This window comes from Halichoeres trimaculatus, unplaced genomic scaffold, assembly GCF_033239565.1.
Source record: "Halichoeres trimaculatus isolate MK-OKI-2021-1 unplaced genomic scaffold, fHalTri1.1 fHalTri1_scaffold_23, whole genome shotgun sequence".
Taxonomy (NCBI): domain Eukaryota; kingdom Metazoa; phylum Chordata; class Actinopteri; order Labriformes; family Labridae; genus Halichoeres; species Halichoeres trimaculatus.
Window position 1 is genome coordinate 8074995 of NW_027437201.1, and position 22919 is coordinate 8097913.

At 39.6% G+C, this 22919-nt stretch overlaps 2 protein-coding genes across 3 annotated transcripts in view; both read left to right on the top strand.

Moving 5' to 3' along the window:
* The first annotated feature begins 439 nt into the window (after window positions 1-439).
* On the top strand, window positions 440-12379 carry slc35g1 (solute carrier family 35 member G1). The gene is made up of 5 exons (XM_074662614.1): window positions 440-976; window positions 2545-2725; window positions 4532-4666; window positions 5031-5227; window positions 7769-12379. The coding sequence occupies exons 1-5, from the start codon at window positions 652-654 to the stop codon at window positions 8179-8181; spliced, it is 1251 nt and encodes a 416-aa protein (XP_074518715.1). The 5' UTR covers window positions 440-651; the 3' UTR covers window positions 8182-12379.
* A 4866-nt stretch (window positions 12380-17245) lies between these two features.
* Window positions 17246-22919, top strand: part of plce1 (phospholipase C, epsilon 1) — a 98644-nt gene continuing 92970 nt past the window's right edge. For both annotated transcript variants that reach the window (XM_074663465.1, XM_074663466.1), the window contains exon 1: window positions 17246-17341. The gene's annotated coding sequence lies outside the window, so the exon portion shown is untranslated. The remainder of the gene's footprint in view (window positions 17342-22919) is intronic.

Genomic DNA, 22919 nt, shown 5'->3' on the forward strand with positions numbered 1-22919 from the left:
ATAGGTGAGGCCACAGCCTGCCTGGCTTACACTAATGAGGTAATTCGAGCTCCCTTTTAATGTGTTTTTGTGCTTCTGCAACTCTGGGGATACAAGATATGACAGTTTCTACACGTCTTGAAAAAAGACAGGTCAGAAACTAATTTCCACTAGAGAAGAAAGAAAAATAAAATGTGGTAGAGACATAAATGTAATTTATGTAATAATATTTATACTTTGACACACTTATAATGCCTCATATGTCTAGAAGTAATGATTAAGTTGGTCAGATATACCAAATCTCTTCCATTTATAGACGTATGTGTGGCTTAGGGTGGGCTATACACTAAAATAAAGAGCTATAAAGCTTTGTAAGCCATACAGACTGTATATGATAGTGATATTTCTCATTTACTTTGTGTTTTGGTGTGTTCAAAGCCCCACTGTCTCTGTAAAATGGGCGTAAACGTCGGGTAATGTTATAGTTGCCCAACAGAGTTGGTTTGGGTTCATTTCTGCCCCCCTGTGGGTAAAGTAACCACCGCATGGGAGTTTGTATCCTGCCACCAAGGTTAGACATTAACCTTGTTTTTTCTCAGTCACTCAGGGCACCAAAGAAGGCGGACGGTACTCTGTCCGAGGCATGCTGTCGCTCCTCCGTCACATCTTACTATGGGCGACTGTAACAACTGTACACACGAGCGGGCTTTAACCGTAGAGGACGACATTACTGTAGTGTTTCACAAAGTTGACAGCCATGGCAGGAACAGCGTCGACGAGCACGACGAGAGTGGCGATGATGAGCGGACAGCAGAGAGGATTTACCTGCGAAATAACAGTCGCATTCACGATGAAGATGCTGGGCAGAGGGAGGAAGCGAGGGGGAGCGAGAATTCACTGGAAGGCGGCGAGGAGGAGAAGAGGAAGAATACGCTATGCCCACCGGCGTTTTGCGTCAGGAGCGAGTCTGCATCCAGAAAGGAAAGCGCACGTGAAGGTAGAAGAGTCCTCCCTTGGTTACACAGAAACGCAAATATAGCCTGCTGTAGTCATACTGCGTTTTGCCTGAGCCATTTTAATGGCGACTGTTTATGAAATTTGAGAAAATGAGAACAGGGCGAAATGAGCTCGCTGAGAGGCCAGAGAAACACCGACTTCCTGCGTAACCTTTACGTTATCTAACAGTGAAACGTCATAAATCAGAAGCGTTGATATCACGTGGAGGCTATTAGCCTATTAGCCCTAAAAGTCAAATATAAATACAGCAAAGACATGTAACACAAAACAGGCACGGTTTTGTAATCTGTCAACAATAAAACAGATATTTTGTTATCTCTGAATTAACACCTCATAAATTGCCTTCTCTGACGAACATTTCAGTCTCACATTGTTTACACTTTATAATTTCTATCAACAAATCTGCTGCCAAGAGTGTGGCCCATAAAGATAAACTGCTGTTAGCAAGCTTCACATTTGCATCATCCTTAAAGGGGATGGATGACTGTGCAGTTTTTCCCCACAGTATCAGGGCCACCACAGTGCTTTTTGTCAAATCACACTTACAAATAACAGTTTGATGTCAAGTTGAGACCTTTCTTTTAGCTTCACTGTTGACCTGTGTATACTTTTCACTAAAAGTCAAGTTCTATTTATATTTTTCCATTAACAGGAGAAACATTTTCCACACTTGTACCATTGCTAAAACAAACAAACAAATAAGGATAATTTTTTGAGAGGCTTAATTTGGGAGGTTTATAAGAAATAAGAAATGCACCTTTTGGCCTAGTATATACTAGGCCAAAAGGTGCATTTCTTCTTCTACTTTACCTTAATACCTCCTGTACCTCAGAGAAAAAGGACCTGGCCTACAGAATGAGAGGAGGAGGAATGTTTAAACTAGCTGCAGTTTGGTAATGTACACATTTGTTCTTGTAATTCTAAAATAAGAACATGCTATCATGACTAAATTTACTCAAAAAAATGTATTCATGGGGTCTTGTTGTCTGGAGACTGTCAGTGAATTGATAAGATGATTAAATACAGAATTATTTCTTTAACATTGCTCTAAATGAAGTAAGAGCACTACTCGTAAATAAAAATTGATCACCATGCCTTTTTCTGATTATATTTAAAAACAAGAATAAAAGAACCACCAAACACAATCTGATATTGCCTGTCTGATATAACACCTAAAAGGTTAGGTTAGGTCTTTTGGCTGTGTAAGATAAAGAAAACACATCTTATTGAGTAAAAGGAGTGGTAAATGGACCTCACATTGTGAGAGAGACGTCTGTGTGACCTCCGGCTGAAATCTAATCTTCACAAGCATATCAGTTTATTGCTCCACAGGCAGGGTTTGCAAACACTACACCGCTGTCTTTTGCAGATCTTTTGTGTGTGTTTTTCTCAATAGAATTTCCACCTCCGCCACATGGGGTTCAATAATATACCCTAAGCTCTTCTATTTCATCCTGTTACAGTATCAACACTGCCAAATAAACACATTCAACATGATGATATAATGACACTCTCTTGCTCTCTCCCCACCTCTCTCTCTGTGTCCAGGCCTAGAAAAACGTAAAAGATGTCCTGGTCTCGGTTTGTTCTACGCTTTCCTGTCCACAGTTTTCTTCTCCATCATTGCCCTCCTGGTGAAAACCATCCAGGGAGTCCACGCCATAGAGATCAGTGCGATACGCTGCTTCTTCCAGATTCTCTTCACTATGCCATTACTCATCTACAACAAGTAAGCATGATGAAAAAAAGTGCAAATATTTTGGGTCTTACTGTTTAAAAGTCAAACTCTAATCTCAGGTTTGAGATTCATGCACTTTACAAGCTGTAATCAGGGCTACAGAAGCACTCATAAACAGTTTTTATTCCAAACCAATAATTTACATTGTATTTTGTGTTTGACACAACATATAATCAGCACTCAAACAACCTGAAGATGTTACAGTAAAGTGGAAAATTTGAGCATACAAATCCTCTAGCTGAAGAAAAGATACTCTACAATTATATCCAGTGTTGAGGAGGTCTGAGAGCGCGCATTCCATCCTGCATGAAGCCATGATTGTTTAACATTGTCATTATGATTAGCAGTAATGTTAAAATGTACAGCATTCACATGCATATTTTAAAGATGATTTTGTCATTTTTTAAATAGTGAAATGCCATCAGGGGCAGAATTTCAGTAGAACCATATTTTTCAAGGTACTCTGTGAAAATGCTTTGTTTTACCAATGCACAAACCCACTGTAATGTCACCCCAAGCTCCTGTGAGGACTCCAATTTGTACTTATTTATCCATATAACTGACTAAAGCAACCAAGACAAATGGCTCAGATATAAAGCATTTCTGAAAAACTTCTTCCATTTCAGACGTGACTAAATTTCTGGGAAAAAAAAATAAATAAAAAGCATGACCCAGTTTTCTCCAGGTCTACCCCAAATCAAAAGGTTTACATGTTGGAATCCCAAGTAAAATAAAATAAAATAAGGTGAATTACTGTTAAAAAATAGAGTCAATGCTGAAAAATACTGTTGGTAATTTGTTGGGACCTTTTAGGGGGGTCAGCAAGCTAACAAAGACTTTCCCAGTAGTATGGAAAAACGCTAACTTAGCAAAGAAACACAAGCTAGCTTTGCTTTATTCACCATTGGCTTTCCATAAACAAACTGCTTTATCAAACAAAGCAACTAACATTGGATAAATACAGGGAGGCTTTCACAACCAGCTAGCTACCCTGTGCTTTGTCATTTTTTGCTAGCAAAACATTTTTTTCTCTGTTGGCTAGCTTGCAAAAGCTAACGCAAGCCATGGTTCCAAGTTTTGAACCATAGCAAATGTTAAGTGATTGAACTCATATTCATTTTTATCATTCTTTGCTGATACTATCATGGCCACACCTAAAACATGTTTCAGGGCAAAGTTCACATCCTAAAAAAAAGTATAATGTGGAGGGGCAAATAAGGCAAATAAGCACTGCACATCTCACCGTGCTTTCTGTTTGCTTTGCAAATCAGCTATCCAAGATAAGTCATGTGACTCTGATACATTCAGTTTATTAATTTTGTGCACTCATTGAGAAAAAAGCAACTGTACTGTGCTCATACAGTTCTTGTCATGCTTAGAGAGGAAGCATATATGAAAATATATTTGCATTGAGAAAACAAACATATTGAAGAATAAAAGATCTGCAGAATTAAGATTAAAGTTCATTTATAAACCCTACCACAGATCTTATATTCATTTACCTCTTCTACCCATGTCATTTGCATTCCTTGTTTTTTTTTTTACATTAATTCATTACCACTTTTGTGTTTAGCCCCAATCATGCACCCATCCATCCATCACTGTCACCCTCACATGACCTTGATTCATCCATCTGTCTGTCTGACCTTCCCATCATTTGTCTTCTGTCAGCCCACTTTTTTCTAAAAAATATTATGTCAAATTTCTGTGTATAACTTCCTCTGTCACTCAGTCCTATCACCCATCCATCCATCCTGTCACTCATTCATCCGTCATCCTCCTGTCTCCTCTCCTCAGGACAGGTTTCCTCGGTCCCAAGGAAAAACGTAAATATCTGGTGCTCCGAGGTTTCATTGGTTCCAACGCCATGATCTTGCTCTTCTATGCTGTTCAACAGATGCCACTTGCAGATGCCACAGTCATCATGTTCAGGTGAGAGTTGGTAATTGATTGTGCATTAGCGGAGATAATTGTATCATTACAGATATTCTCCGTCTAGGACTTATGCAGCAATCACCTTGTTTTGTTAATCTCCCTCCTATTGTCATCCATTCATCTCCCTTATCTGTTTCTTCATTATTCATAATCATCTCTCTCCCATATTCTAGTAGTAATTGATAGTGGGGGTTTGAATTGAGCTTGATGAGAGAAATCTGTTGAGGCAAAAATCAACATTTTTGCCAATTAGCCCTGAACGTCCTGCTATTTTTAAACTAGCTTTCACAATATACGTATTACCTTTCCGCCCAATCTCACCACTTTGTATTCTTTCCTTTTTTTCTCTTTTTTTTTTTAGTAATCCAGTCTTTACCTCCCTGCTGGCCTGGATATTTCTCAAAGAGCGGTGTACAATCTGGGACGGTGTCTTCACTATTTTTACCCTCACTGGAGTCATCCTCATCGCCCGGCCGCCATTTATCTTCGGCGAGCATTTACATGGCATTGAAGGAAACTACACGAATCACATCAAGGGGACCATTGCTGCCTTTGGAGGTGACACAGTTGATTCATTTAATGTAATTTGATTTATTTTCACTTTTGAAACAGAAGCATAATTTGCTGAACTTAAAGTTATCTTAAGTCATTTAAAATCAGTCATATTTCCCCCCCCTGCCTGTGTTGTAAACAGACCGAATCCACTTGACACAATGTTAAAAAGGCACTTTTAGCTCACTGCTAAGCAGAGGTGGAAGTTACTACCTACGTTTACTTAAAGATGCTAATTGCACTCCCTTGCCACCTTGTGGCCCTAAGTGTCCTCACACTGTTGTAAATTACTTTTAGAGAGGTGTGTGTTTGTTTTAGAATTAAATGGAGATTGGATCAAAACAATTTTTTTTTGTTCAAGACAACTTTTTACAGGATACATTTGCTGAGGTAAGGGACTTATCAGTACAGTTACGTAGCGCTACGGTTTGGAACGTGACATCAAGCAAACTTTGTAGCAGCTGGTTATATGTTAGCCCTGTGCTCCAACGTATCTGTAGGCTAATGTGACAACAAGCAAACACCGTTAGTTTGTAAGTAGTTTAGTAGCCATTTATGTTAAGCGCTACTGACAGCCTGGTGCTCTATGACATGTCTGTAATGTGTGACGTTGCCTAATCCTGGTTAGCTATGTCCTGCCAGTCATCTACCAAGCAGAGCTAACGTAACCTCACTCTTCATTTTATTGATAGACTTTCAAGTTTGAACACACCACTGCAGAATAACTGCTGACTGTGGGTTGGAATGAACATTAGCACAAACAGTTTAGTCCTTGTTTTATAGAGCAATACAGCCTGAGCTAGAGGTTAATTAGCTTTTAGCTTGGGCTGTAACCCTAACCCATGTATCTTTCTTCTGCTCTCCTGTCCCTTTTCTGTCTGACAGTTAGGCTCCTGTGTCCACTACAAAAATAGTCAAAGAAATCATTTTTAGCTGAGAAAAACACAGATCTCTGTGTTTTATCTTTTCTGACTACCAATTTTTGTCAGCCGGCGTGGCGTTGTCATAGAGACCTAGACGTGCCATAAAACAATCCAGTCCTGGTCGACCCGATCCGGAAGCTAAAAATTTGCAATTTAAAATAACCTGTAACCAGCAATATTGGAGCTGATAATCTCATTTTAAAGTTTGGATCAAGATCAGGCATATATCTGGAAGGGAGACTTTTTCAAGATCACTTTCAAACTCCTCACAACCCCTTTAAGCTACTTTGAATAGTATTTTTTGTGTGAAGTATTATACTTTACTAAATTTAGCCTTACTAAATTTGCATACGCAGGATCTTGCTCTACTTCCCCTATCAGAAATGGTTATGTCCAAGTCACTCCTCAGGCTGCTCTCACAGCTGTGCCTACTAGCTGTTATTTATTCCCAGGACCACCCGTTCAAACGGCAAACAGTGTCAAAATTTACTGAAAATTACTGAAAATTCTGTCTCGTGTGATCCCTGGCATTACTTCTGCTGTTGAAGATTAATCACTATTATCACTAGGTATTGGCCAATAAGAACAAATGTTTTAACACAGCTGGGTAATAAGTATATTTCTGCAGGATTTGCTAATTTAGTCACAAATTGGTGATTTTCCCCTCAGCAAAGCAATCATTACCGAATATTTTGCAGAGTATCCCAGCCAGAAATGAAAAGCTGTTTCTGGAGTGTTAAGAGCTTCTTCGTGCCTTTGAGTGGCTGAGAGCGAGGAGCAGGGCCTTTAGCCCAAGGATTAACTGATGGGATTTTTGTGGTCAAAGGTCAACGGCTCTCTGATCTCCTCACATTGATCCTGCTCTTGTAAAAGCTCAGAAAATACTCAGTTTGCAGAGACAGGATGTTTCCCAGCAGAAATTATTCACTGGACTGATTTAGAAAGTGAACATTTTGAATTTGAAAAATGGCCTGAAAAGGAATTTGTGTATGGTTTCTCCTAAAACATGACTACTTGTTGGTGTGAGTGACCATCAAGTTGGGCTTTGGAAAACCAAAGGCTGACCTCGCCATCATGAAGTCCAATGTTTTATTTTGATGCTTCTTTTAAAGGGCAATTTCAAATCTTAACAATACACCTCTCTAAGTTATTGGACAATGATGAGCTGTTTCTTAGCCTTTAAATCCTTCAAACCCTATTTTTAGTAGGGATATCCAATCCTATCATGTGATCTGAAATCGGGGCGGATCATGTGGTTATAGACTGGATCGGAATCAGACTATTTACTACTGTAATGTGGTGGTACAGAGTCAGACTGTCCCAACTCCACACAGAAACAACGCAGGGCATGACATCACTTTGCTGCAGTGACACTATTGGTTGAATGCCATAAAGCAGAGCAGAACATAGTGAGAGCTTACAGCTGGAAGCTCGATGTATTGGAGAAGTATCAGATTGGGGATTCGTGTATCGCAAAAGCGAGTTAGAGCAGAGCAGAATTTTATAAGGAAAACAGTTATTTCAAAAAGTTCAGGTATTTTCAGTGTCATCTTTTCTTGTTGATGAGCTCATTTTTCATCTAATTCCCTTCACTATTCTAATTCTTTTTATCAATTTTTCACAGGGGCTATTGGAGCTGCTTTAACATTTGTTGTCATTCGCAAGATCGGGAAGAGTGTCCATTACTACCTCTCTGTCTGGTACTATGCCGTCATCGGCTTCATCCAGTGCATCATCGCCGTATCCGTCCTGGGGGAATGGAGGCTCCCACTATGCGGCCGTGATCGCTGGATGATGATGCTGATCGCTCTCCTGGGTGTCGCTGGTCAGACCTTCCTCACAAAGGCCCTGCAGATTGAGAAAGCCGGACCTGTGGCCCTGGTGAGAACTTTCGATGTGGTGCTGGCGTTCATCTTCCAGTTTCTTTTCTTTAACCGTGCACCGACCTGGTGGAGCCTGGGTGGGGCGCTGTGCGTTGTGCTGAGCACGAGTGGAGTCGCACTGAGGAAGTGGTACAGCAGCTCAAGAAAGAGCTGAGAAGGAAGAGAAACAGAGAGTACTGTGGTAATGCTTTTTATTCATTTTCTCTATCACATGTTCCTGATTTCTTCGATATTTTACTCGTTATTTAGACGATAAACTGTGAGGAGGTTAAAGCTCTCTAAAAACTCAGACATAGGAATATCATCTCATAGAGATAAATGATGACGCTGTGATAGGTTTCAATTCAAAATTGAAGTCTTTACATTTACCAGAGTTGAGATCTAGGAATCAACCTTTGTAATAAATACTGTGTAGTTATGCACTTATTTTTTTGTGAAAATTACACATCTATGACGCTAATACGGAGAAGGAAGAACTACCCTGAATCATATCCTGCTCTATGCAGCCCACAAAGCTAAAAACTGCCTGTCAAACAGAGGATTCCCTTTATCTCTTTTTAATGTGCATGTTTCTTTAAAAATGGATCTGAAGGAAGTTTTTCTCTTAGACTCTACCCAAAGTAGAAATACTGGATGATTTTCAAACTGAAAGATTCACAGGTTGTGAAATGGGCTGAAATGATGATGTCATCGCAAAAAGTTTTTTTTAACTGGCTTATAACATGAAGGGAGGGCAGGCCTCAAGCATTAAGGTCTTTCCAAAGCTTTGCCCCTGACAGACTTCTAGGGGCTGTGCCAATCAGTGGGAAGGGGTTTGTGGAGTGGGAAAACTTAAAGAGACAGTAACTGAATCTAAGTGTTTTAGACAAAGGCTGAAGTAAGGATTTTGCAAAGCACTAGTGCGAGAAAAATGGGTATTTATCTTGACACTAAAGGTATAGTACAACACCTAAAAAGCCCTAATAATAGTACTAAAGCAGGAGCTGTCTCTTTAAATGACATGCTCAGTCACATTTCTTATTTTCTAATGCTTTATCCTTCTATAACCAAATAGAGAGGTTTATCATACTGGGACTAATCTTATTGTGTTATACTCAAAATCTTACACTACATATTATATTTCAGAGTCATATTTTCCTGGTATTATTTAACTGTATCAAATCACAAAGAAGTACTGTCTACCATTTGTATTTAAGAATAGCGAACACTTTTTTTGTAGCAAACCAAGTTTAACAACAATAATTCAAGTCAAGAAAGAGAAATATGAAAGCTTGATATGAAGCTCTAAAGTGAAGTTTTACTTGAAACAGGATTACACTGGATTCTCTCAGGGATCTTACGCCTAACTGTTGAAAAACCTAAGTACAAACATGCTCATTTGAAATCACTGTTTTCATTATATGGTAAACTAGCTTTTCTACCACTCCCCTTCTCCTTTAAAACACAAATCCTAAAAAGTTAAAACACATTATAATCAAATCCAGAGTTCAGTATCTTTGAAGTGCCTTAACTGGGGAACTTTTAACTTCCAGTCCCTCTTAGTTCTCAGTAACCAGCATTTCTTTCTGTAGCAGATCTCAGGTGTGACATTACATAAGAACAGGACTTTGAAAACTCATTAATTATTTCATGCTCAAACTTAAGATGAAGCCAGACATTATTTTTCATGAGGGACCTACTTCCTGTATCCCAAAGAGACCATACTGACATCTTCATGGCCTCAGGAGGAGCAAACTCTGTCATGTCATCTTACACTTTAAGTTTCTAATAAGTGTGCTCAACAGTCTAAAAATATAATGCTCAGAGGGAGTGTGTTGTTTGCACTTTGTCTTTGCTGAAGGGGAGAAAAAGTGTCAGTAACCTGCCACTATAATTCAGCAAATGAAGCTATCATCTAAAAAGCTGTTCACAAAGAATGCTCCCAGGAAAGATGATAGCTCCCTCAATTAATTTAAGCACGTTAGGAAGAAAGATGAGAGGTGCAGGTTCTGCAGAGTGAACACTGCAGCGCTCATATGAATAACAATGAACCTGTCACTTTTTAGCTGACACTGAGGTAATACTCCTGAGCAGCATTGTGTTAGCCTCTGACTTTAATCAGATGTGTTTGATTCTTGGGCTTTTTTTTTTCTTCTTTTTTGTAGACACACAAAGTTCAGTCATGAGTGGGGTTAGTGTACCAGGGTGAGTCAAGGCTCTCCTGGAAGAGGGGGATTAGTTCAAGACCCTGTGAGGAGCGTTTAGCTGGTTATGAAATAAAATGACTCTCACAGGCAGATAAAACTGCAAAAACTGAAAAGTTTTTACATCTTATTTCTTGTAAAAAATGATCTAATCAGACTCAGAATGAGCCAAATTTACCTGACAAGTCCAGAAAAATGTCTCATCACAAGATGGTATGTCAATTTAATTATTGGCCTGAATCTGCAAATGTGATAAAAAAGTAAAACGTACTTGTTTAGTCTCTTGTATGAAGAAATTATTCCCATTTCAAGAAGCTTGACAAGATTTTTTTTTTATCTCCTTGGCAGATTTTTTTACCCTTTAAAACCAATTTATGAATCATTTCATCTTTTAACACCCTGAAAAGCAATTTTCTGAACTTTTGGGTGAATTTGGTTCATAACAAGTCCAGCTGCCAGTCAGAGGATCCAGGGGTGGCTCTGACTGTCCTTGGAATCAGTCACAATACCAATCCCTCCTGAAAATTGTAATATTAAATGTTGAAGACAAGACTTGAATTAAGTATTATATTAGAGAACCATTTTCATTTCAAAATTTAGTATTATGAATAGAATTTCAGAAACCAGCAACTCATTCCGCAAAATAAATCACAACCTTACCAAAAACAGATAATGCTCTCAACTAAAATAAATGAGTGGATTTTAGATTCAAAGCAGTCTTTATTTTACTGTTAAGAACCGAAAGTCGCCTTGTATTCCACTCTCCTCACCTCCAGTGTTGTGAAAGATGAATTTGTGGGTAATTGTTCAGTGACTTAGCCTTTCTTCCCGGGCAGCAATGTTTTTTGTTTTAGCACAGTAACCTGCTTCTCCTGCTCTGTTTTGTTCTGTTTCCGTGTCTTCTATAACTCGTACTGTATTTTTAGCATTAAGCAGGGAGTTCCCCTGCTGTCACAGCACATCTGCAGTCCTCCGTTGCAGTAATGTTTACTTGGGTGCAATGTAGCTGAAAAGAGAAAGGCAATTACTGCTGCTAGGCTGAGCAATTTAATATCCTGCAGTTTCGTCCCTTCTGTTCCTTAAAGGCTGCGTGTGTGTTTCTTCCACCTGTTAGGAACAGCAGCATCCTCTGACCCCCCTCTGACTTGAGTTCTTCCTTGCGGAACATAGAAACTTAATCACTGAACCCTGAAGTCAACATACGCACATTTTACACTTTGGATTCATGTGACACCCATTTAGACAGTGATGTATTTATTATAACTTGATTCTCTTTATGTGGGCCTTGTGAAGGAAACCATAAAGGTGCAGTGTGTAGAGATTGGAGCATTTAGTTAAATTTTAAATTCTTGTTTTCTGTTCTGTGCCATCCTAAAAACATGGCAGTGCAAGATGATGGCCTCTTTAGAAGGAGATATTCTCATTTATAGATATCAAGCTCATTTTAATTGCTAAAACAAAAAAAGATCTTAAACTTTGGGAATTAGACACTTTTTCAGACAAATAAATGAATTTTATATGTTGAAATGTCTCTAAACTCTATGCACTGCACCTTTAAGTCACAAACATAATGAGGAACCTTTTCATCTCCAGAGGTCCCACAGTGTCATGTGAGAGCTTATAACAAGCAAGGTCCCTTTACATGCTGAAAAGAGCTCTCTTTAATGAGAGGTGTTTTTTTTTCTTTTGCAGTGATTTGAAATCAATTTAAACTGTGCATGAATAAATATGCAAAAGCAGGAGTTATTATGATAAGTTTGCACTTATATTCTGTATATTACACTACGAATGATTCATACAAGCCCTAAAATTATGGGTGTAGCAACGAATCATTAAACATACAGTTTAATAACTCTGATACGCTGTGTCAGGGTGTGAAGTAGGATAAAACTGAAAGTTAACTCCTGTCTTACTCTTTAATGTTGAATTTCTTTTAAGGCACAATGATTTTACTTCCCATCTTAGCCTTGTTACATGTTCTTTTTGCTTGATTGCTTTGACATTTTTATTCCTCAAAGATTTTATTTTAGTTGACTTGAGTGCTGTTAGTTTAAGCACAATGTGATGTATTTCCATCCGATGGTGAACCTTACTTTCACTTTCAGGACCTCTAAGCCTTACAAACCTTCTGCAGCTGTTATCTAGGGTTTAAAACTATACTTAAGTATTTATTGAACTATTTCTGTAATGTATTACATCAGTATATTCTATAAGATGTATATATTTCTGCATAGTGATGGATTATTTTTGGTATATTATTATTTGATAATAAACTCTGTATGAATTCATAACTCTTTCTGTCTGGGCTCATTCTTGCACTGTGTGTTTCCAGTTTATCACCTGGAATAGAAGGTTTTTTTTTTCCTTTTTAAGTAAATACTCAAGGATTTTTTTCCTCTTTCTCTTTTGACAGAAATTTGTGGAACAAACTGTGTGGACGCGTTGCGTGTCCTTACGTAATTGTTCCTGAGCAGTGTCCATAGAAGCACTGAGTCAGGTAGCTGCTATGCTCAGAATAGCACCTGGCTGATGGAATTGTTGTCATTGTGTGTTTGCATGTGCACACACGCACACAGCTTATTTTTCTCTTTGTTTATTTCCCTTTGTTAGTAAACAACACAGTATACGAACCATTGTACATCCACTCACAGCAGCTGTGTTTCACTCTGTCCCGTTATAAACAATATCTTGCAAAACAAAAAGCCTGTACCTTCCACAGAGGGCTGAGTGCATGCTGATAACTTCGCACAGAGTCTTGGCATGGCTGTGGGGTAAGTCTTCAGCTGAACACTGAGCTAAGTCAAGTGTGAAAAAGCTGATAAAGCACAGGGCAGCTCTTTGTTGGGAAGTACAACTTGAGAATATGGGTGTCATAAAAAAAATAAAAGCAGTTTTGTTCTGATTGTCCCTTCATATGATCTGTTTCAACAACCAGTCACTACATTACACAACACTAAATATCACTGAACAGCAACCAAAAATACACCTCCCATATTTACAGCTTACTTTAGCTTAGTTTCTGTTCACCATTGTAATGGTGCATCTGCTGTGACCAATACTGTTATCACATCATTTCTAGGTATTTCTAGGACTGCATAGTGACTTGAATAACAGCAGTGCAAGAGCTCCCTGCACTTGTAATGACCCTCCGCTGACACCAGATGGCAGTATACACACATTGAAGACTGTCTTATTTCACCTGTGAATAGTCACCTTATTAATTAGAGCCCACTCTTCCTCATTACAGATTATTCCCATGTATGCACACCTTACCAAAGTGATGCAATAAATAGCCCTGTGCGCACAAGATAAAACCCTCAAACAAATAGTTCAGTAATCATTAAGATAAATAGAATCAGTTCCAAAAAGAGATGTATTTTATATTGTTTGCACAAAATATCTAATTGGAAAAAAATATAAAATATAATTTGTGCACTATAGAACTTGCATACCTAACTTAATAATGGTTATAATCAATATTAATAGATAAACTCATATAACTTCTAATCTGATATTATTTTCACCCTGTTTACACAAAATACCTATTTTATTTTTAAAAATTATCTTGTGTGCTCAAGATTACAACTTGCTTGTTGTAGAATCAAGCCCCTGATGTGATGCATGTTATCCAATAACCATACGTTGTTGTTTTGTTTACAGTATGTTATAACTTGAGTACACAAGACAAGAAAAAATATAAAATGCTAAAGTTAGAAAGACTTTAGTGCCGTCAAGATCAAGTCTATAGTCATGAACAAAAGGGCTGCGACATCTGCATGGTTTCTGTTTTGTCCCTACTGACACAGTTATGTCAGCTTGTGAGTTATTGTCCATTATCCTGGGAGGATAATGGTACATCTGGTTTAGTGTGACTCATCTGAGAAGGTGTGGCACGAACTGCAACTTGTGTCAACCCACAGGGTGAAATACAACACATCTGCTGTGCTCACTGTGCAATTATCAAGCATTTTATTAAATTGCTGTGTTAACCCTGCATCCCTACAACCTGCTGTATACCTCTGCTTTGCACCATCTTTTCTGGGCTGGTGTTCCTGTCAGGTAGGTGTGAGGTTTCCTGGACTAGTAAGAAATGAAGGGACTTAACTGCACAGAGTGAAAAATAGTAGAAATGAGCTGGAAATGACAGACTTTACTTAAAATTCTCAGATAAAGATAGAGGTGAATGTAGTCGAACCAGATTCTGTCATCAGTAAGTCTGTGTCACCTTTCTTGCATTGCACATGGGGACTCACGGGTGAGTGGAAATGTACGCTATTAAAGGGGAAGCACGCTCATGGATGAAAAGTTACACTGATGATAGTTACCAATATACACAATTTAGAATTAATTTAAAAAGGTTATTTTTTGGCGTCCCTCAAGGGTCGCTTCTGGGGCCCAATTGTTTAGATATATATGTATGACATCCGCAGTGTTTCTTAACTGCTAAATTATTTTTGATCTGCTGACAACACTAATTTAAATCAAGAAGTCATTGCTTTATTTTGTAAAACTAAAGACAACTTTGTTGTAAATTCTATATTGGTATTGGAAGGTATTAATTATCAATCGTATTACTTGAACCAGGGACTTGACTTTACGGTTACAAAGCCAAAGCCAAGTCCCCATGGACTGAGCTATTGCTGCCCCACTGCAGTGCCAATCAGATGCTAAGTCAAGAAACAGAAAAAAAACAACCTTCAACTTTCTATCATAAAAAAACTGAGACAGGTGCATGTCCTTTTTGGGCCACCATACTCACACTTAGATGCAATCAGTATGATGGACTCTGTCATGCCTTCCTGAGCTCAGAGGCTCAAACTGTCAGAAGAGAGGGTGGGGATTTTTGCTATAATATGCTGAGCTTTCTTTCATGACTTGACAGTAAATAGTCGTGACAAAGATTTTTGTAGTCTGCCCAAGATTTTACCTGCTGAAAAAATCTTTGAAAGGTTTAGTTTTACATCCATAGTTAAGGTGACCATCTCTGACATAAAGATGGAAAGTTAAGACACACTCAGTAACACTAGTCATAAAATCTACCAAGTGACACCATGGCCTCTGAGGTTTCCAAGGAGATAAGCTCGCTGAGAACACTTCTTGAAAATAATCTCAATATTTTCAGAAAAACTTAGCTGGCTGTCCAGAACTGTTCCAAGATATTTAAAGGTCTCCACAGTTTCAACAAGTTGGCCATTGATTGAAACTGGCTGTGTTTTAAGGTCTTGTTTAGTGCAAATAAATTTGGTCTTGGCAACATTCATTTCTAGCTGGCTCATGCGACACCATGTCTCCAGGGCCACTGTGTGGGATAAGTACGCAGCCTCACCCAAGGAATAAGTTCTGTGTAACAGCCCAGTGAGGGCAAGATCATCTGAATCTTTATCAGAGAGAAGTTTTTGATACTGATCTAAAATTTGAAAGAGGACATCAAATAGATGGGAAAGATTACAGCCTTCCTATGCTTCCTATGAACTATTTGTTAAACATTAACATGACTGAGATTAAAGCAAGTTTATGGTCCAGTGTCAAAGTCGCTTTTATCTTAATCGTCTTCACTTTCTACGAGCCCACACAACCCTCCTCACATCTATATAACAAAGAATTCCTCTTTGCCTCATTAGCTATGAAACACATTTGTGGTATTTTGTAGGTCATATGTCTTTTTCTTATTCAGCCATAGCTTCATCAGGCGTTATGGATCGCTCCCAATGTACACACACCTGGATTTGTAAATGCATCACAAAAGAAAAACTGCAAGTTCTTAAGTTAACAGAGGTCTTTGTTACAGAGAGTACAGGATGGCATTTAAATGCTAAGTAGAATAGAAAAGCCACCATCCTGGCTATTTATCAGTAAGCTGGGGATTCCCAAAAGTTTTTTTTCTTCACACTCCTGGGTGGAGGAGAGCTGCAGGAATGGAAGGGTTGCACATTCCTGACGGATGGCATCAGACTTCCCATCAGACGAGCGGGAGGGAATTGGAAAATACATCCCTCATTTTCCAAGCTGAAATAAATTCAGTTATGGGCTGTGAAGTGGAAAAGGGGATCTCTTTCCTGCACGTGCTGATGCTGCTCGGGTCAGGGGCGGGGCGGAGGTGCGCTCAGGGGCGGAACAATGACGCAAGCGCAAAGTACTGTCTATTACACTTTCAGAATAAAATCAGTGATGAAACTGAGAAAAGTAAAAACCAGATGCATTCAAATCTCGCGTGAGCATTTTTCCTCTATTGCCAGTTGTTACACATCTGCCGACTTAACACTTTTACAGGCAGAACTCCAGATGTGACTTCACTGAGGTAAAGTAGGGTCCAAGCTTGGTTACCCAGATGCCTCACGTGCTGCAGTGAAAGCAGTTATTTTTTTTTCAAGTCGCCCAGTCATCATTAGTCAGTTTTGCCTCAGTGGATGAGTCCTCAATAAAGAGACATAACAATTGCACACACCTCTGCAAACATGAACCCTGAAGTCCGTGGCAAATATAACAAAACAATTACTTCACTTAGATTTAAAAAAAACAATGTATCGGACCCGCCATCCATATGGAGGACTGGTGCGAAAGTGTAGCCAGACATTCCAATGTGGTGACACACACACACACACACACACACACACACACACACACACACACACACACACACACACACACACACACACACACACACACACGCGCACACACACACACACACACACAACCCAGTGCCGCACTTATTGTCCCCCTGTCCACGGCTACTGCGATGCTGCCTTTGGATGCCAATGGATATATTGGACTTCAACTTATAACAACTCGTTAAGACACACAATTGAAAGCCAAATTTAAGTCATTCATCAAACATGCAGAGAGGTAAGAGTTTAGGCTATAGTGCAGAGTACCTTTTTGCATTTGCACTTTATATCTTATTAGGTTCAAACTGGGAACTTTGATAGCTCGAGTTTATATTCGAAGTACAATATTCCGAGGAGTACCTGAACGCAGCAGTGAAGAGAGCGGGTTCTCACCGTAGCACGAGCTGCTGCATCAACTGTCTCTCCGTCCGCGAGCTCTGTGAAGGAGTGGAGCGAGTTAGACAACGTAAAACTTTGCAGGACGTGCCTGGAATTTGTCATTTTTTGGATGCCTACTGGTTTGTGGGTGAGTTTGTTGCATTACAACTTTAAAAAGTCACGCAAGTTCACGTTTAGACACTTCTCGTGTGTTGCACGAGTCTCCTGGTCGGTGGTGCGGTTTGTTTGTGAAGTTACTCATTGTGTCAGCGGCTTGTGAACTACTGCCCAGGAACAGTAGTTATACAAAATTATGCATTGTGTTAACTATGAGAAAGGAGTCATGTATTTAGATAAGTTTATCAGCTTGACTCAGTTTCAGCTGATACAACAAGCCTTAAACCACTTGTGACTACCAACAGATAAAACGGGGTTCAGGGGTATTTCTGTGGACTAACCTGTTTTAAAAATGTTGCGGCTTGTTTTTACCTGCTTCGAGTTGCATGGTTGCCTGCGAGGCAAATACTAATTTTGAAGTTGTTGTTTTTTCTTCAAAAACATCTCCAGTGATATGACCTGCTAAAAGTTGAAACAATATCAGTCACCACTGTCCCATAAAAATACACTCAGGGTTCAAGGGGAGGCTTCTGTCATAGGAAACCATGCTCTGAAGGTAACATGTGAGGGTTAAATGCAGGTGTGATAGCTGCTGCGTCTCCAGTTCAGTAATGTGCGGCTTGTGCACGCGCGCTTGTTGTTTCTGCCGGGTGACAGGTCAGTCATTGTTTACATTAGCAGAGCCCCTGAGGCTACCCTCTGAAACTCACAACATTTCAGCCTCTTGTTTGTGATATTTGAGTAAAACTGTTATAGTCAGAGTTTAAATGGAGAGCCAGCTCACATGAAGCAGATTCAGGGGAAAATAACTTCAAGAGGTGCTGGAATTTTGAGACACATGGGCGACTTGGGAAACATTGAATACAGATGACAGCCTTATAATGCAGTGAATGAATAATGGAGACCATGGATACATCTGCAATAAAAAGAAAACAGTATGAAGGAGGAAAAGACAGCTAGGTCATGACTCATTTTACGGTTTTCTTCTGTATTCTTGGACTTCTTATGATCCAGCTCCTTTCACACTTGACACAGATTTCATGCTAACTTGCTTTCATTATTTCTGACCCAACACCATGGCATATTGTTAAGCCAGCAGTTGGAAAGAGTAGGTGTGGTGTTGTTTTCAGATAAAACAAACAGGGATAGGAGACAGGTCGGACTTGTTGTTTTCAGACCATGTTGTTTATTTTTCTCTCAGGGCTCCCTGATTTGTTCAGCTGGGGATCAGCTCCAGACTTTCTCTTCATTACATAACAGCCTTAGTGCTGTTTCAAGGAGCGATCATACAGTTTGCAGCCAAAAGTGACCTTTGACCTTTTGATTTGAACATGGATCATTGTGGAAGTGATTCTTTCTGCTTAATTTGAGTCAAACAACCACTTTTCTTTAATTTCTCCTTTGAATGCTGCACTAAAGGTGCACAGCAAATTTTTTTTCTGTAAGATGAAAATTTTAAAGTCCAAGCTCTTTTTTTCCTGGCACTTCTTTGATGCCCCCCTTGCAAAGCTAGTTTTCAGTTTTCCAGCTGTTGTGAAGCAACACAGTTATAGTGGAAAGAAAGAGTATTGTGTTGCCTGACTAGTCGGGCATGGACTTGCATCCTCTTTCTGTGCAGCATGAACAAAAGAGAGATCTGTGTTTTTGGACATCGATCTCTCACTTTGCTGTACTTTATGAGGTGCTGTCGGACTCACTGTAAAGTTGGCTGTTTTTATCGTCAGACTTAAAAGCTTTGTAATGGAGCACATCTGGATAAAGTCTGGAAAATTTCAGGATTTTTTTTGCATGTTTTTTAAACACTTACATCAAGCACAACACAGTAGTTGGCAATTGTTATTGTTGTAAAAATCATAACAACAGTACTGTTGTATAGTAAGGGCATGTGCAAAGTGGTGCACGACAGTTTCCCACTGAAAACAAGACTTCTTGCATAGACGGCAACGGTGGCCATGGCCTAGGCAACAATACCTTTGTGTTTCATCCTAAAACCATTGTCATGTAAACAGGCCCTTTTTTTGGATGGGTACCGAATTAGGTACTTCTGTAGGTACCAACCCAATTCTGCCTGTGGTAACTAGAGATGGGTACCTTTCACATTTGAAATGATACGGTACAGATGCCCAGTACCTGGCAATTGATATCTGTACTCAAGGGTACTAATTTTTGGTACTTTTGTGGGGTTTATGTGGAAATTAATATTAATCTGTTAAATAATTAACTCACAGCGTTTTTCAATGTAACATATTTACTCCTCAGTAAATAAACTTGCAATGCTGTGTTCATGTCCAGCATGGAAAATTGCCTACTCTTCCCTTCCACTCTCTCATAGTCACAAGGATGTCTTTAGGTACCTAAACACATAGCACTGTTTGATTTTAAGTGAATCAGTACTTAGTACTACAGATGGAATTCAGTCGGTACTCATAACAGTACCTTATTTGGTACCCATCCCTAGTAGTATTGAGTACTGGTTCACTTAAAGGGGACATATCATTCTGATCCCTGATTTAATACTTACATATAATATAATAAATTTGAAAACAAGACCTTTCACCCCCTGAATTAAAAAAAATGAGATATTGTATTTTTTCTGATATCCTAGAATGAGATTTGATGCCTCTGAAAATAGGTCATTGCCAGTAGGCCGTGAGATTTCGACCTTCGTGACGACACGAGGATCCTTTCTTTTTATTGGAATAATCTGATAAAGCAGCTCCTCCTCTGTGATGTCAGTTAGTCACACAACTGCCACCGAGGGATACACCCACCAAGAGCCGACGTATAAACGTATAAACTCTACATGTTACAGTACCGGTTTGACTCACCACACTGAAGCGTCCTGAGATGATCTGTGTCGAGGTGGATTTTCTTCCTCCTGAGCTGCAGAACCGTCCGGGGTCCAATACAAAAGGACATATCCTACACTCTGCCATTTTGTTAGTGCTGTCAATGCCTTACAGTGAAGTTTTGGCAAACAGCAAACTCGCTCGGTCTGCTCCATCCAATATGGCGATTTTGTAAACACTGCCATGCTGCAAAAACCGCCCCCTGGCTCTACCCCCTCCGCCCCTCTGATAGAACCGACCAATCAGAGCACAAAGGGCTGTGACGTTGTGAGGTTACTGGAGGTCATTCTCCAAACGGAGAGTTTCAACGGGATCTTCAGAATGGCCTTAAATCAGGATATTGAGAACACTATTGTGGGGCAATGAAGGAACTAAATGACTTGATCTGAGGGCAGAAATGCTTTACAGGCATCCTAGTCTGGCATAGTGAAAAGGAGAAACAAGCATGATATGACCCCTTTACAATCAAAAAGTACCATGTTAAGGTACCTAAAGACAGCCTTGAGACTGTGAGGGAGTGGAAGAGAAGGCGATTTCCCACGCTGGACATAAACATAAACCCAACATTGAAAGGTTATATATTGAAGAATAGGTGTGTTTAATTAAAAAAAAAGAGATTTTATCAGTAAACAAATCAATATTTATTACCACATAAACACACACAAAAGTACCAAAAATTGGTACCTTTGAGTACCAATACTGGTTGCTAGGTACTGGGCATTGGTACCATATTGTTTCAAATGTCAAAGGTTAGGGTTAGGTTACCCATCCCTTGCCCCTAAATTGTGCTCCATACCAGTGACTGACATTTCAAGCAAACATGTTTCCATGGTTACTGCAAACTATTCCTGGATTCTGAATTAATCTGACCCATGGTGATCAGGAGGTACCTCCAATCGACGGCTGGGATGATGCAAACATGTTGCCAGAGCTCTATCCAATGTATTTACGATGTGTGTTCATATCACCATGACAGTAAATAAAGATTTATCCTGCAGCACTATTCACAATGATGCCACATGTTCATTTGCATTAAATGGAAAATATTGAAAAAGTTAAGCTCAGTATTCCTCACCCAGATAAAAACCAGAACCTGTGCCTCAGAGTTTTCTGGCATCACTGTTGAAACCAAATTTTCCCTTAGCTCAAACTCACCCCAGTTTCGAACTCGTGACTTTTTACCAAGTGGAAGTTGATTTTCATCCCAGGAAAATTCAGCATGCATTCAAAACCAAGAGAAACCCTTCCCCTGAATCAGACTTTAGTTTGTTTGATTTTAAGCAACAGCGACAAGTGTGTTGTTTGCTTTATGAAAACTTTGAGCCCATGACAGAAACGTTGGCACACATTCACCCCAGCTCCCATATTCGGCAATCTCCCCCTGACTCATCTTATTTCTCTGTTAATCACTGCTGGCACGCACACACCAACACACACTATACACTCTCTATTCACACTCTAATCCACCATGAACATACAGTCACTCATTCTTGAGTCAGCCCCTCTCTCACTCTCTAAAGCACACAAACACACACACTTCCCTCTGTGTTTCTGCACTGTTTCCACTGGAGTTTCTCTCTGCTCCACTCTCTAATCAAAGCCATATGTTCCCCAGGTCCCTCACATGAAAAGTCTGCTCTGTTTGCAGGACTGTTTCAGCGTTACCAGCCTCTCACTCTCTTATTGGCAGGAGGAGACCGTACTGAAGGTGAAAGATAACTTGCGAAGGATTGAAGGTTGTTTGAAGTTTTCTGAACTTTCTGTCCATGTCTTAGTGATGAAGTGAAGTCACGGTATCTGGTTTGGTAATATCATTAAATCAGAAAAACTGACAATTATTGTTATTTTCTTATCTTAGGAGGGATCAGCTTTTCATAAAAAGACCCCACAAGATCCAGAAGGCTACAACTGGTGCCACTCAGGATTATTACTGCAATAAACCTTGCGAGTGTGGCTTGGTTATGTGACCATGACTAATACAAACATAACCAGCACTCCTCTTATGTGGGGACCCACCACACACTGCCATGTGACTCATTAGGGATCCAAACCCTAATATGTAATAATACTCCTTTCAAATGAAGGATGATAAAAGCTTTGAATCCTTCTAATCAAGGAGATGCCACCCTGGGTGTCTGGTTAAAATGTGAGTGCTGGATAATTGAACAGAGCAGAAGATCAAAAGCAGTTTCTTTTAATCATCTTGACCCATGATTCACTGCCAAAGCGAGACCCACTCAGTAACAGTCAGTAGGAGGTCTTTGAATTCTCCCAAACTTTGTTTTTTTTTCCTGGTTCAGCCTGTGTTCAAAGCTGTATAGGTAAATACCAACATGTTTTTTTTACTGATAGAGTTTGAACCCCTCCTGTTGCACTCATCGAGGTCTTTGCACTGCACGGCAATGTCGGTTTGTTTCTTTTCAACTGCGATCAGTGAGAGGAATGTGATTCTATTGTAGTCATATGATGCGTCTTTTCTTCTCTGCCCCGCTGAGTGAAAGAGAGAGGGTGGGGGTGTCTTTGCATGAGGAGTGCACTTCAGGTTTAAAGAAAACTGTAGGATTTACTGGAACTGATGTCTGCTTTCTGTGATTTAATGGACTCACTCTTTCCTCCCCCACCAGTGTCTGCTTTGACATCACTGCAACTCGTCTGATTGAAGCCTACTTTCCTTACCATTTCTTTGTAGTATCGCAGCAGTTTGTGCTTTCTGTTCATTTCCTCTTGTACTGGCATGGTATGGCATGCATTCTCCCCACA

What these genes read in the sequence shown, in the direction of transcription:
- slc35g1 (XM_074662614.1), top strand. Translation starts at nt 652, where the DNA reads ATGGGCGACTGTAACAACTGTACACACGAGCGGGCTTTAACCGTAGAG. An exon ending in AAAGGAAAGCGCACGTGAAG is followed by an intron (nt 977 to 2,544) that starts GTAGAAGAGTCC and finishes CTCTGTGTCCAG; the next exon opens with GCCTAGAAAAACGTAAAAGA. An exon ending in CCATTACTCATCTACAACAA is followed by an intron (nt 2,726 to 4,531) that starts GTAAGCATGATG and finishes TCCTCTCCTCAG; the next exon opens with GACAGGTTTCCTCGGTCCCA.